The following is a 15,817-nucleotide window of genomic DNA, read 5'->3' as shown; positions in this document are numbered from 1 at the left end:
ATTCTGCCCTCTCGCGGTTGGACCGATTTTGCTTCGTTTAGCTGGTAACCGGTAACATGCAATTCCTGCTCTTCAGCCAAGACGCTGTGTGACTTTTTGCGTATGGATACCAGCAATTGTTAACTGACGCCACGACGTTGACTGTTTTTGCGATTTCCAGGGGTAAGGAATGTCACCATAACTTCTGTCAAATTTCATCAAGTTCCGTTGATTTCGATAAATATTTAGCCTAGGATTGACCGTTAGTATATCGGGGCCTATTTGGCATGATTTTTGGTCTCGGAAGTGGCTTTGTTTGTGCAACTTTGTGCAGGCATTGGTAGGGCGTAAATTGCACATTTCGGCAAAGTACCTGTACGCAACTCTAACTGCAACATTGCACTCAAAATATATCTTCATTGGGGTATATTAAACATGTTAAAGTTAACCCTTCCCGCACACGCACACAATTATAATCTTTTGTAGCGGAGAGAGAATACAAAAGGTTATATAATTGTGTGTTAACATGATCATGTCCCGATTTGGAATAGAATATCCTGCAACACGCCTGATCCTCCTCTTGTACTCCTACTCCTAGGGTGAATCTTTCCCAAAGGGGGTGTATTAATAAACCTTGTCGACGTTCGCAATGCATTTTGGGTTTGGATGACATACATGCAATGCATTTTATGCACAACCCCATGGGAGAAGTGTACCCGCAAAATGTTAATCTGTTTCCATTTTATTTCATACTCCAATTCAAGCCACCCCCTTCTGACAAAGTGTTGCATTATTGATTTGGAACGAAGATATTCAGAAACTTCGAAGTTTAAAGCTTGGCAGAGAAGGAAAATTCCTTCCAACAACACCACTTTTTGTCACGGCCCGTGTTTTGACTAATTCGTTAATAATAGATGTTCTAGTATTGTCCAGTCAAAATTACAAATTGCAGGTCATTCATCCCGCTTTGACCAGTCACGTTCATTTTCAGCCTGTAAAGTGACTGATGCCCTTAAAAAAGGCAATTAAGGATGATTTGTTTTGACAAATATTTGAAAATGTATTTGACAATCTCTCTTGTATAATCTGACAGTACGCATGCATCTGTGAGTTGATGAGCTGATACATAAAAAATATTTAGCAGAAAACTAACTTAATTTTTGACTGGTTCACTTCCCCCCATAGGGTTGTGCATAAAATGCATTGCTTGTTTGTCATCCACACCCATAATGCATTGCGAATGTCAAAAAGGTTTATTATAGGATTATCTGATGTGTTTGGTGCATGAAGTGTGGGGTAAGAGCAGGAATTTTTGATCAGGAGGAGAATTCGACCAACTGCACTAAAAAACTACACAGCTAGTCATATTTCTTGCTTTTCTTATGTGGTCCAATACCCCTACCTTTATCTATAACCCTAATTCCTTGTTTAACATCACCGCCCAACTGGATATGGAACATTCATTGAGTAGTCAAAAGACTTTAGAAGAAAGGTATTTTTAGACTGTCTGAGAAGTCTGGAAAATACTAACTTGAAATGATCAAAGGTCCTCCTGGCCCAAAAATATAACTTTGAGTGATGATAAACAAGGAATTTTAATCGGCCTTAGCCATTTATTTGTTCATTAATGTCAAGAGCTTGTGTCATTAAAGCTCCCTGAAAAACAAGAACTTTAATTCACTTTCTAGTGGAATTTTACTTGTAGTCAGCTTTTAACTCGTTTTAGTTTTAGTAAACTTGTTTAGTCTAAGTCATTTTCCCATCTGGAGGGCAACTTTTTTTTCTGAATGATGACTGGTTCATGTTTAATTTTGGATTTTTGCCCTGCCCGACTTGTATTAAAACACTGTATGCTCAGTGTTTGCCCTCGAAGGCTTGTGAAAAACCACAAGCGTACTCTGGTGGGACTCGAACCCACGACTTCCTGCTTACTAGTGCAGACGTCGTAACCACTCGACCACTGAGTTTGCCGGTGTTAGCTGGTTGGTTCGAATCAGATGTAGCAGTGGGTAGTGCGAACAACTGTTTCCAAGGATGGCTTACACGCTGGGGAAATGTTTTACCCAGAGTATACAGTGTTATAACTCATGTCAGACAGGGCCCAAAAAAAAATCCAAAATTAATTAACATCTCCCTGGCACAGAAATCCATCCTTAGAAACAGTGGTTCATGTGTGTTGTGGTCACATTATGCACATTAGTGGTACCAGCTTACTGGAATCAGTGAGTGGGAAAGAGTTCCATATACGGACACCACTTGACACCCTGTGCACAAACCCAGGTGACTGGTCTGAAAAATTCTAAGTGTTTTCTAAATAACAACTTTGTATTTTCTCTCCTAAATTGAACTTCTTTGGACATGTTTTTGCTTTGGGATGGTTAATACATGTAGGTCACTGTAGGGAGTAATTACATGTACTGGCGTCCGTATATAGACCTCTTTCCAGTGATTGCAATTTGAATACGTATACCTGAGGAGACTGACTGACCAAATGGGAAATCAAACGGTTCAGGAACTCAACTACATGTATATTGTTTTGTTAAAAATTCAGCCACTCAGAAAACAATCTGGAAATGGAAGCTCAAATGAAACCTTACTTTTCAATATTTCAGGTAACATCAGCTTGATTTATTAACACTCACCCCAATGACAAAAAGTACCAAACATGTATTTCATTTGGAAAATCTCAACTGGGTTGCACATGTACAAGGTCAACTCCCAAAAGTATACTACCAGAGTGAAGTTATCTGGGAAACACAGTAACAGTTTTTTGTCTTATTTTTCTTCCAAATTTAATTTTTTTTGCTATTATTATCTCCACAGCACACACCCACTTTGTTTTAAGGAGTCTTGCTTGGGAGACACACAAACAGGATGGCAGAAACGGATGGCACTGCCCAGCCCACATTTCAGATATCCTTGGCTCAAGATGTCGAGCCTATACCCCCGTCCACTAGTGGGGATTTAAAAGCAGAGGGTGCTGTGATTGTCCAGGGCATTATCTCCGGCGAGCAGTTTGTGTCCCCTGAGCTGGCCATGCAGATCAGTCAGGCCGGGGGCCAGGTCGCCGCCGCAGAGAGCATGACGAGTAGTTCAGCGCCAGTGGTAGTGCAGAGTTCTGTGATGGGAACTGGCCAGACCACTGACGGGGAGCCAGCCTATGTAGCAGAGCAAATCGGCATGCACGAAGTGGCTGCCGTCGTTGAGAGCCTACCAGGGGTGGTCTCGCAGCATGTTATGGTCGACATGTCCAGAACGGCCCCAGAGGGGCAAGATGTGCCTATAGATGGTAATTTCCAGCAAGGACATGTGATCAGCCAAACCACACCAGATGGAGGTAGGGAAAAGTTCCGAGTATACTGCTGAGCATATCCTGGGCAAGTTCAAGCATCAACTATAGCTGACCTCTTAAGAATGTGCACACACAGTGCCATCACACTTGAACGACCGTAGTCAAACCATTTTGGGAATCCCTTTCTTACATCTTGCTGTTCGTTGCCATTCTCTCTGTGTTCACAGTTTGTGCCATCTTGTTAAAATATTTTTTAGTCAAAAAACTCGAGCTCGGGTTCGAATCCCACCCGAGTACGCTTGTGGTTTATTCACAAGCCTTCGGGGGCAAACACTGAGTACAGTCGAACAGGATTAAAACGAGCACGCTTGAGACGAGATCGCGCTTACTACATGTATGAGCATATTTGTTCAGTCCCGTTCAAAATTTACACATTCCTATGAGAGAAAACTTAATACGAGCTGTGCAAAGACGAGAATACCGTCAAGATGAGCACTAACCCGCAGTGCCAAAACCATTGTTTGTGGCATTTTTACAAGTAAAGTTGAAAATGCCTCTTCAAAAGTTTAATCCAAGTAAATCCTGATGGAGCGCACTGAAGGAAATAAGAAAAAAAAATTGATCAGCAAATTCACTCATCATGTTGTCATTTGATTAGCATTATGATGACACTGACAAGCAAAAAATAAAGGGGCCTAATTCAGAACCATTATACCATGGTGTACAGTTTTAATATCCACTGATGTGTACACCAAGGCTAAACACTGAAACAACACACAGGTATGATATAGCATGGTTGTTGGTTATGGCTCTGGCCAAAATTTGGGTGGAGAAACAAATTTTTACACAATCAAGGGGAGAATAAACAAAAAACCCACTATCAGCGAGTCCTTACTCATGATTTTTTGGGGTGCCATTTTAGCTCCTGAGATGTTCTACATTTGACCTAGAACGGTTGGTGACTTACATGTACACTTAAGTCAAATATTTAACCAGAAAAGGGAAATGGGTATGCATGTACATCACTGCAAATCACTGGTACTGATCAGAAGTCACTGGACAGAGTCGGTGCTTTCATTGAGATCTGGTGAATGTTCTGCAGAATTTCGAATTTCTTTGATTTTGGCCTCTTGCAAGCTACATACATACAACTTAGTCACTTAACAACGTTAATTTAGGCTTACATCGTCGAGGCTTTCTGCTGCAATACCCAACAATGAGAAAACAAAATGTCGAGCATGATTCACATCTCAGGAGTTGTGGTTAATGCCACGTGTCTAAACCCACACATGTGAATACATTATACATGTACAGACAGCATGATGCACTCACAGTGACCTAGGTAAGTATACACTTTGGACGCGCAGGCCAAGAACTGGTGCCTCGATAGGCAAGGCCTACAGATGAATAAATGATGCACCCAAGGTCAAAGGTAAACCTAATACAGTTTGACAATGTGCGCCGGCATTACACAAGGTTCACCATAAGACGAGGTTATTTGGAAAGTCCCTCCAAGTGAACTTGCCCGTAGACCCCTTAACCACATCAATAGCAATAAATGCGAAGGGAACTTGTGTTAATAATGGAAGTTTCTTTTGAAAAGTTTCAAATGTAAATACGAAAACGTATAAATACAAGCATTTTGACGTGAGAAAGAGATGTTGAAAGGTGTTTTGTGAAGAAAGAAAAGATAACAGAAGTTTTTGATTTTTTAAAATTTGTTTTTCGTACTTGCTGGTAAGAATGTTAGGGTCACACCGAAAAATTAGAGTCGGTCGGGAAACTGGAAGCAGAAGTTTTTTAATGGCCTTTCCAAATGGTATGGTGAGCAGTTACAGGATACTAGTCTACACAGGAATATCTTACTTTAGCCTTGGGAATGGCCACTATTTAAATGGTCATGACAAACAACAGTTCATGTCGGTTTCTGTTTCTCTTTCTTATTTTTAAGTTGCAGGTGTCGAGGTAGACGGTGTTCCAGACCAGATGCAGACGAGCAGTGCCAGTGATGGACATGATGTAATCATCGAGGTCCATCAGGTGCCAGACCATGATTTGCTCTTGTCCATGGCTGATGCAAATCCCGAGAGCGAGAGGGCCGAAGCAGAAAATGCCGATGCCACAGTGGAGACAGGCAGTGAACCACCAAAAGATGCTGTTGCTGAAGTTGAAAGTATCCCTTCTGATGATACTCCTCTGCCCAAGGGAGGCCAAGGAGAGAAGGAAGCAAGTAAGGAGGCCAAAGAAGTCATCTTTGTCTGCATTCATGGCCAGTCTTTCCGCTGCAGACCACAAGCCGGCATCCCAGTGGACGATGAAGTCAAGGAATCGCCGGTGGAAACCTGTGCCTGCAGCAAGATAAAAAAGTCCCCCACTGTGGTCAAGAGACCATCTCGAATGGCTGTTGTCAAGGGGGGTAAACTGGCTCGGAAACTCCGCAATAGGCAACAGTTGTTCACCTGTGACACGTGTGGGGGTAGATTCAGCAACAAAGAAGCCCTAGACCTTCACATGGTCGCTCATGGAGATGACGACAATGAAGATAGTGAAGATGAAGAAGACAAGGCCGATGAAGAAACTACCCAACGAAGAACAAAAGTGGTGACAATGCAGGGGAGGGCCCAGCGGAGGAAACCAACCCAGGAAGAAAAGGCCTGCCCAGATTGTGGGAAGGTGTTCTCCAGACTTTCTGCTCTCGGAGCCCACAAGAGGCAACACAAAAAGGAGAAACTGAACCAGTCCCTGGATGAGGAAGACCCTACGCAAAAAGAAGACAAGACCAAAAACCTGTCCTGCACTGTCTGTGAGAAGAAGTTCACCAGGATGTACGACGTTGAGCGTCACATGGAAACCCACACAGACAGCGATCGCAAGAAGTGCACCTGGTGCGGCAACAAGTTCCACTCCATCAGGAGCAAAGAGCGACACGAGAGCCTGCACTGTAAAAGGAACAAGCACAACAAATGCAGCCACTGCGATGTGGTCCTGAGCAGCAAGTTTAAACTTCTGCGGCACGAACGGGAGCACTTGACGTCCGAGCAGATCGAGAGCCTGTCCTGTAAAAACTGCAAGAAGGCGTTCACCAACCTGCGCAGCCTGATGCGGCACGAGAAATTGCACCTGAAGGAGAAGGGTGCCGTCCTGCACTGCAGCCACTGCCCTGAGACGTTTGAGGACAGGTTCTCCTACAACGTCCACGTGAAGAACCATGCCGTTAAAGCGTACCAGTGCGATCTGTGCGGTATGAAGTTCAAGCACGAGTACCTCTTGAATGTCCACACCAAGCGCATGACCTGCCAGAAGAAGCGTCAGAGCCTGCAGGACGTCCAGTGCAACATCTGCCACAAGACGGTCAAGGGAACCGCCACGCTGAAACGCCACATGCGCACCCACACCAAGGAGAAACCCTACCCCTGTCGCATCGGCTGCAATGCTTCCTTCTCCAGTACCAGCAACCGGCTGAGCCACGAGCGCATGTACTGCAAATTGAGCCCGTCTTACCTCTGCACCCACTGCGGGGAGGTTCTTTCCAACCAGGCCAGGCTGATTTACCACGAGAGCAAGTACCACGGCATTGGGCCCCTGGTGGGTGGCCAGCGGACCTCAAACACCGAGTACCCATGCCGTCACTGCGGCAAGGTCTTCTTCTTTAAAGGTGGTCGCAAGCGCCACGAGCGCATCCACACTGATGAGAAGCCCTACATGTGTCAGTTCTGCCCCAAGGCCTTCGTGCATGCCAGTGCCCTGGTGTGTCACGAGCGGGTTCATACCAAAGAGAGGCCCTACGTCTGTAAAGAGTGCAACAAAGCATTCTCCCAGGCCACTCACCTGAAGACCCACATCCGCGTCCACACAAAAGAGAAACCCTACAAGTGCCGCTTCTGTGACAAGGCCTTCTCTCACATGGGCACCAGGAAGAGCCATGAGGGGACCCACAAAAGCACCACTGAACCCGGACCGCAACCAGCCGTTCCCCAGGAGCAGGCAGCTGCCAAATTCCACATGCCCCAGCAGGAACACCACGTGGTGGTGCACCCCGAGATCAAAGTTATCCATCATGACACTGAGCCAGTACCACACAAGGTTCATATCAGCCACCACGAGCATGAGGTACAAGCGGCAGACGTTATCTTGCAGCTGCTTGAGAGTGGCAGTAGAGTATCAAACTTTGAAGGACTGGTGCACATGGCATCCTCATAGTCCTTGATCTAAGTTAAACTGTTCATTAGTAATTCATTAATTTCTTTATCATTCAAGAGCTGTTCTCAGGCAGTACCTTATTAGTGACTTCATCTTTTCCCCCCACTCTTTGGAAATCCATTGCAGGATGTCAGTATTTTAATGAAGTTGGGACTGGTGGGTTATCATTTCAACAAGGCACCAGGAACCGATGCGAAGACCTTACATTCCAATAAAAGTAGTCATACGTTGTCTGTGCCATACCCGAACATATCCCGATGCACGTGCAGTGTGTCCCATTAAAAAGATTTTCATAGCAGTGTAAAAAAATATGAATATCTTATATTCACATTTTACACAGAGCCTTCATAGACTGTGCACAGCCACAATCATGCGTAAAGAGCTGAAACTCTGCCAAATAATGCTGTGTCAGAATCTAGAGCTAGGTCTAGATTTGTCCCCCATTGATAATATGTGGAGACATCCTGACAGTAGGTGTAACCATATCTCTGGAAGCCCATTTCAAACACTGCCTGAGTTACCCTGTTCTATTCTGGCAGTTTCTGTCCTTTTTTTTTTTTCAATTTTTTTGTTCTAGGACACTCAGTTGGCAGCTCTAACACTTTTCATTCTGTGAGGCCAGAGATTTTGCCCAAACTCACAAAGCAAAAACATTCCCACCATAAGAATTTCAAACTCAGCTTCACTGTCAAAGTTTTCTTTGTTCAACCAGAAACTGAAACAATTGATTAAGTTACTCTGTGTCAAAGTTCGGCATCAGTTTTTTTTTCAAGGTACAAACCTGAAGGGATTACCTTCAAAATCATTCAAAAGTTGTACATGTACTTAGGAGATTGAAGATTTTACGGTTATGTGATTGAAATCGTAGACAATTTGTATTAAATTGTAAATATGACAAACTAAATTGGTTTGAACATGCTGTTCCAAGTATATACATTGAGTGGCATTTGCACTCCTCAAAAATGAAACTTCACAATAATTTAGCATAACATGACGGGTGCGCACCCAGGAATTTTTCCCGGGGGGAGGTCAGGCCGGAGATTTTTTAATGCCTCTTTTTGCAGACAAGTGGAAATGATGAAACATCACACGACATACACTGCTTACAGTGGTATTGGTGTACACATAATCTGCTAAATGTTATCATGTTTTTGAATTGACTTGAGTTATTTTATTATTTTCACATACTGTTTAACCTTTTCGGTTTTTGTCTTGGGGCGGGGGGGGACAGTTTGACTCCCCCTGCCCTGGATCCGCACCTGCATAAGTGCTACATTTATGTACCTACATGTACTGTACTTCAAATATGCATGTATATACCAAAGTGTTTGGCAAGAAGCACATATGCAGGCTCTTCATTTTTTTCCTCTTAATTCATATGCAGTAGTAAAAACACTGAACATATTCATGGCTAGCTTACAAAAAATTGCTGATATATTTCAGGTTTTCCATCAAGGTTTGTTTGACGGATTTCTCTTAATGCATGCTTTTATGCCCATGTATACAAGTACATGTATCTTCAACTTGGTAGAATGTATGGTATGTGGCACATAACATAAAACAAGTATCAGGGATAGGCTCAGTTGGGGTATTTAAAGTTTCATGTTCATTTAGTTCAAAAACACTTCTTGAAATAAAACCCATGGAAATCAGTCAGTTTTACTAGATATCAGACAGAAACGGTTTTAAATGAATTGCTTGGATTATGCTGTTACTTTGGTGTGAATGACAGTAATTCTGTGATCGTATGAATTTTGTAATCTGGTTGAATCCAACCTACAAGAAGCTGGTAGAGTTGTCAAGTAGATCTTGGGCAAATTACGCGTGTAGTAACAGTTTAAGCTGAGACTGGGAGATTAGTATGAGGCTAGTCCACTGTTGTCACAAACTCATGCGTGTACAACTCCATGAACATTTTGAACTATGACGGACACAACAGGAGGGGGTAGTTTAGGTTAGGTGAAGTCTTTGTATTTATTCAAATTTGCAAACTTCAAATAGTACCCTCCTATTTCGCCTGCCATACGTTGACTTCAAATTAGCTAAAAAGTACAAGCAGAGGGAACTTTGTCTAGTGGTTGAAAGAACATTTTTATGGGTGCAAGTAATAATAGAAACAGTTCTTTTAAAGTGCATAATACTATAAAGTCTCTGTCCACTGTATTAGTATGTGCATGGAAAAGCAGTAAGTACAAACATGTCCAAGTAACCAAAAAATTTGAAACGCTCCCCCCCCCACAGTGCGCGAAATTTGTCGACCCTTTCCAAACACGCATTGGGTTATGATTGGCCAGCGTGTTGCAAACTCTTGGTGGCGTGCTATTGTGAATCGCCGGTATTGCTTTGAACAAAATCTGGTACCAAAAAACCTGGCCAAGTGTAAAACATGCATGGAGATGACGTGGGGCACATGTTGTACATGTAAGAAAATGTAAAGAAAAGCCCCAGGGTTTGAAATGAGACAATGCAACCAGGTCAGAATTATTGTAAGAGCAGAGGTTTGAGAAAACACTTGCAAGGATTGAACAATTACCAAATGTGATTGTTGTATATGAAGCAAGATATGGGACGGAGAGCAACCCCCACCTTTGGGTTGGTCATAGTTTGATCGGAATCTCAGGAATTCTTCTCGGACGTCTAGGGAGATGTGTTTAATAGGTACATGTACATGTAACAATAGAGTGTGTATAGGGATTGGACATGTGGGAGGTGGTACCCCTCCGTTCCGTATCTTGTTGGGTATATGTGCATGTGACTGTCAGGATAAGAAAGTAATAAGAATTGAGAACAGTATAGAAAAACAGGTGGAAAGAAACTGGTGTGCATAGTTTGAAGTAGATCAACGTGATCACATCAAAATTGGGGTTTTTATTCCTTACAAATGATGAACTGGCAATAAAATTTCTGGAATGTTTTAGGAAGGAAATGATCCATTTTCAAAGTAATCATGTATATGTAAATATTTTACATTTCTTGTAATTCTTTATTTTGCATTGCCGCTCTTTTGAAAGTACCGGCTGCATTTCTTGAAGTTTTAGAAAATGAAATAAACTGACACTCACCAGCAACTAATTTCTGAGTGTTTTGAAAGTTATTTTACTTATCAATCTCTTTATCGCAGGCCTTTTATTTGTAAGGGGCGGCTTTAAAAACCATTGGAGTTGAACTGTGCAGCTAAAACAAAAATGTTACTTATCACGAGCACTCTAAAATTGATGCTCTTTCATAAATTTGCCGGACATTTTCCCATTCATTTTGTGGTAAAATTACAGTGTCAGTTTCACCCCACCCACCCCATTATGCCCCACCCCTAATTGGTACATGTTGTACATTGTACTAACTATAAAGAGCAACTCGAAGGAAAACATGCTTTACGTCTGCAGGGCCAATTTCATAGTGAAAATTTGTTTAAGCGTGAAAAAACGTTGCTTGGCGAGCCAGGTTACTAGCCAAAGCTTCTTGTGATGTTCATTATAGTTTTGGTATGGTACACACAATTTTGGTTAGCATGACAATCACATACAAGTTTATGAGCTGATAACCTTTCCGCGCTTAAGCAAATTCTGTGTTTAAGAGCTCTACATGTATAAAATCGGCCCTGCAGATTGTGAAGCATGCGTATGTTACTTCCACAATAAGTTTTAAGGCGTCCCCCCCCCCGCACTTTTGTGTCTGCCCGCCCTTTTGTGGTGGCGATCGATCGGGACGGGTACCAGTACAACCGTGCTTTCTTCTTTGATGCATGCAAATCTGGGACAGGAAACCAGTCGAATGGCGTTTGAAGTCTTGTGCAAAGAAGTGTGCTGTCCTGGTGATGGTCCGTGAGCAGGTATTTTGTGGACAAAATTTAGGGGTAAGTTTGGCCAAACTGTAAACTTTCTTGTGTCTAGAGGGGCGTGTTTTCATTTAAGGCAACTTTCAGAGATCGACTGGAATAAGTTATGGTCGCTATTAAGTGTGAATTATGCTGTTATAGTGGCCGTAATTTTGGTGAGCCAAAGTGAGGTTCGTTGTTGTGTTGCACCACAAACCAGTCTAGTAAAAATGCGCCGCATTTGGAAAATGTGTACGGTACTCCAAACGCCATTACTCCTACAGTATGGTAGCCTGCTGTTTTAATTTTTGGTGCGGGTCCCACTTTGTACCGCTGACCAGGGCATGAGGTTTATGCAGAGAACTAGAAGTGATGTCCTTGTTTCTATGTACTGTCCAGACAATGCTTGATGCCCCTGTGCATAAACGTTACCTAAAAAGTCACTTAGCTACATGTAACATGCCCAAGCAGGCCTAGGCCGAGTACATGATGTAGTACTAGTAGTACTTTGTAGTAGGCCCATATACATGATATAGGCCTAGTAGTTTCTAGCCTAGGGACATAGTAGAAGATGACCGATCCCGTCCAAAATCGAAAAGGCACAATTGCAGAATACCTAGCCCCACAAATACTAGGCTGTAGTCATGGTAGGGGCTCGCTTTTACAATCTGTCTCTTATCTGTCGCCACCGCTGACGACAGATAAGAGACAGATTGTAAACTGGTGACAGATAAGAGACAGATTGTAAAAGCGAGCCACTGCAGCCCTATTTGTGGGGCTACGGAATACCCTGCCACCCACCTCTTCCACATCGTAGCCAGCTACGATGTTGCGCTTGACCGCTCACACAAAATAAGCACATCACCTACATGTACATGACCTAATCATAAAGTGCCCGAATTAGAACTGCCCATGTTCGAATTGCCCGTTTTTGAATAGGCGGCTGAATTCATTAATCGGTCAATTAGACTTTCTCCTATATTCGTAGCTTTGGAGGATATTTTTTGAAGGGAAATAAGGTTCTCAAATCAGACTTTCTCCCGAGTCCTGTATTCGTGGGTTGGGAAGATTGTAGCCGGCTGCGGGGTACTTGCTTTGGGCAGAACTGTGCACGCCCTCCCCATTCTTTCACCGTTGCCTCATTTTGGGATTGCCGCCTTTGCAACATTGTAGCGGGCTACCGGGTACTTGGTTTGGACTTCGTTTTTATTCTCCTATCACCATTCATTCAGCGTACATTCATTGACTGTGCATCCCCATCTGGAATCCCCTTCAGTTACATGTACATTTCGCCCAGTTGCTTCATTGCCCGCTTGCAACTGCACCCATTTGATTTTGCAGCTTGGTCTGCGCCGCACTACGCCCACTTCGACATTGTAGCCAACGATCTCAAGGGGGTCATTTTCGAGAGGCGGGGTATTCCGCTATTACTCCATCGAAAAAGAGGAATTCTATTACATGTACTAACGTTCTACTCAGTAGAGCTAGCCCAGGCCCATAGACATGATACTGATCAGTGATCAGAGCAAGGTCCTATACTATTACTTGGCCGAAGCAAGTGTTTTCTCAGTAGGCCTTCATGCTTCAGAATTTTCTCGGGTAAATTTCACTTTTTAGGACATGTTAGGGGGCCTTTTAGTACTTTGTGATGGCTGAGAGTGTAAACATTTCAGTGAAAATTGAATTCTTTCCGAACTCTTTCCATCAGTGGTACCCTTCATGTACATACATGTATGTCCCCTGCCAAATTTGAGGCTGAACAGTCAGGGTGATAGTCGTACATTGTACTAGGGACCGTCCATAAAGTACATGTATGTATGAAATGTTGACTTTTCAGACCCCCCCTTGTATGCACGGCGTATGCAATGGCTCCAACCCCCTGTATGCATGTATACGCATTCTGGAAGACGCTGGGCAGTGGTCGTTTCTGTATGACGAGTATGTTGCAGTTTACTAACAAGGAGCGTTGGCAGGGGAGGACACATGTAAATGGTGGGCTGGACAGTGAAGGATACTGGGCTGGAATGGTTTTTTGATGAACAAAAGCTGATTCTGGTATTTATTTCTATGAGAAAGTGTATTAATATGAAGATTCATTAGAGGCAAATTTTCGGTACGAAAAGAAATAGTTTCTTTTGTCTCTTTTGCACCCGATCATTTTTAGGGATGAGCATCCTGAGAGCTTGCCAATGTCAAACTGTTACTTACTCAATGTTGAATATCAAACAGTTACTTGATCAACACCGAATGTCAAATGAAGAACGAGGAACTAACTTCACCTGTTCACACCCCCGACCAGGACCTACGGGGCCGTCCATAAAATATGTATGCACGGAGGGGAGGGGGTTGGTGCCGTTGTGTACATCATGTGTACAGAAGGGGGAGGGTTCAAGCCAGTGCGTACCGAAAAATGGGAGGGGCCACCAACATAGAGTTGGATAGCTCAATTGGTAGAGCGTTGGTACAGTGTTCCAGTGGTTGCAGGTTCAGATCCCGCTCTAATCAACTTCTTTGTTCATCTTTATAATTATCACCACCTAAATGTACTAGTAGTCAGTTTTCCTAAATTAATTAGTTTGCTGTAAAAATCTGTCGCCTACATTTGAGAGCTTCTTTGACCATTGACCCCCCAAAACCTGATGTCCCAGTTGGCCTCTCTGGGAGAAGGTTGTGTGTGAATTGCCATGTACGATGTACTTGTAAATAAGCTACATGTGAGTGGATGTGCATGGTGGCACAGCTTGTTTTTTGGTTGTCCTTTTGCACTCCATCGTTTTTAGGGGTGTGCGTCCTGAATGTCAAAATGGTTATTTATTCAATGTTGAATATCAAACGGTTCCCTGTTCAACACTGAATGTCGAACATCGAATGTAGAACTAACTTCACATCAGTGCTGTTGGTCTGTGCAGTGGCGATTGATTTCCAGTTCAAACATTTTGTACATTAGTACAAAGGGGATATTCCGAAAACCCAAATGCAATAAAAAATTGTTTTGCTTCGTTCAAACATTGCATGTGCAGTGCACACTTTTAATGTAAATATCATTACCATGCGCTTATTTTGCTGCAGTTCAAGAGGGTTTGGACTGGTTGTTTTTTATGCATTCTTTTTTTTTATTTGGCAAAACCTAAAATTGCCAGTTGGAATTTATAGATCTTGCAGGGTCAGAGTTACATGTAGGTTTGAAGTTAATCAGCAAATTGAAATATTGTACCACTTCTTGGTCGAAGGTATTTAACAGCAGCTATGGAACCAGATTCAAGCTCCACTAATGTGGTAGTGGAGAGTGTCAACCAAGCACCTGATATGGACATCTTCGAGACAGGTGAACATTCATTGGTTGAAGCAAGAGAAAGCATTGTGAGGACCACCAGCGAATCTGATGGTGACACCCTGGTGGTGACAACCAGCGAAGCTGGCGACGCGGTGCTGATCACCACGAGTGAAGCTGGGGGTGCTGTATTGGTGACGAGTAACGGCACCGACGCCATAGTCATCTCCGACTACAAGCAGATGATGGCCGGCAATGCCGTGGAGGTGTCCTCGAGTGACGTCGACAACGCCGTGGTTGTCGCAGCGAGCGAAGCCGAGTTGGGCACTGTTGTTGCAACAAGTGAAGCTGGCGGCACCGTGGTTGTTGCAACAGGTGATGCTCAGCACATACTGGGCAATGGAGGCAGCGAAAGTGCAGTTGCGACAGGCAAAACTAGCAGCAACAAGGTCATGACTGGCGATAGTTTAACCACAGGTGATGTGAGAGAGGTTGATGCTACGGTCAGTGAGCCCACGCTACAAGCATTGGACCTCACCCTACACACCGCAGGTATTCTTCTGCGATCCAGTTGGTTTCATATGTTTGAATTCTAATCATTGATCATACATGTACTTGTACTATTCCTGCAGCAGACAAGTGCAAGGCTATAAACATTTTCTGGAACTCTGGTTGACATTACGGTCTCGGCTTAAAAAGTATCATGGTTCATCTAACCCAGATGAATTTGATGCCAACTCAGTAACATGAGAATCAGCATCCGATTCATTCACTATTTTGCCATGTCCTATACAAGGCCACATGAGAATGGTGTTTCTTTAAATTCCTTCACAGATGTGAAGGTTTTTGGGATGACTGCTGTTATGACCACAAGTCCAGAGTTTCTGTGCTTGCAAAACTTCCAAACAAATGTGGTTAATAATTTTTAAAGACAGTGATGATGTTATTTAACCACTTGGTGCTGGGGTTCCCTGTACCGGGTGCCTTTTGGGTCTGTACACGTAGCCGGGGTGCCCAAAATCGGACAAAGTAGCTGGGCCTTGTAACAGAAGGCCGTACTCAAAACAAAAGACCGAGCTGCTGGGAATTACCGTCATTTTTCAGCTGGCATTAGTGGAGGTAATCCGTCTTTGTTTTGAAACAGTATACCACTGGTTGCAGCATTGATACCCACAGGGACAAAAGCACTGCAGCACTCCAGTGATGAGCGATACAGTACCGCTGCATGCCAATGTGGCCGCACTTGAAAAGTCACGACTAC

At 43.4% G+C, this 15,817-nt stretch overlaps 1 protein-coding gene across 1 annotated transcript in view; it reads left to right on the top strand.

Annotated features, from left to right (window-relative positions):
* The first annotated feature begins 78 nt into the window (after nt 1-78).
* The window catches only part of LOC110976568 (uncharacterized), a 19,984-nt gene continuing 4,245 nt past the window's right edge, over nt 79-15,817 (top strand). Inside the window, exons 1-5 of the mRNA XM_022229945.2 lie at nt 79-162; nt 2,803-3,316; nt 5,223-7,470; nt 14,355-14,363; nt 14,516-15,108. Coding sequence (XP_022085637.2) covers nt 2,854-3,316; nt 5,223-7,470; nt 14,355-14,363; nt 14,516-15,108 — 3,313 coding nt within the window. The 5' untranslated portion in view covers nt 79-162; nt 2,803-2,853. The remainder of the gene's footprint in view (nt 163-2,802; nt 3,317-5,222; nt 7,471-14,354; nt 14,364-14,515; nt 15,109-15,817) is intronic.

The sequence above is a fragment of the Acanthaster planci genome, linkage group LG09 (assembly GCF_054643075.1).
Source record: "Acanthaster planci isolate LZ-2023a linkage group LG09, COTS_SCS, whole genome shotgun sequence".
Taxonomy (NCBI): domain Eukaryota; kingdom Metazoa; phylum Echinodermata; class Asteroidea; order Valvatida; family Acanthasteridae; genus Acanthaster; species Acanthaster planci.
Note: the sequence above shows the minus strand (reverse complement) of the source record. Positions and strands in the feature narration are given on the sequence as shown.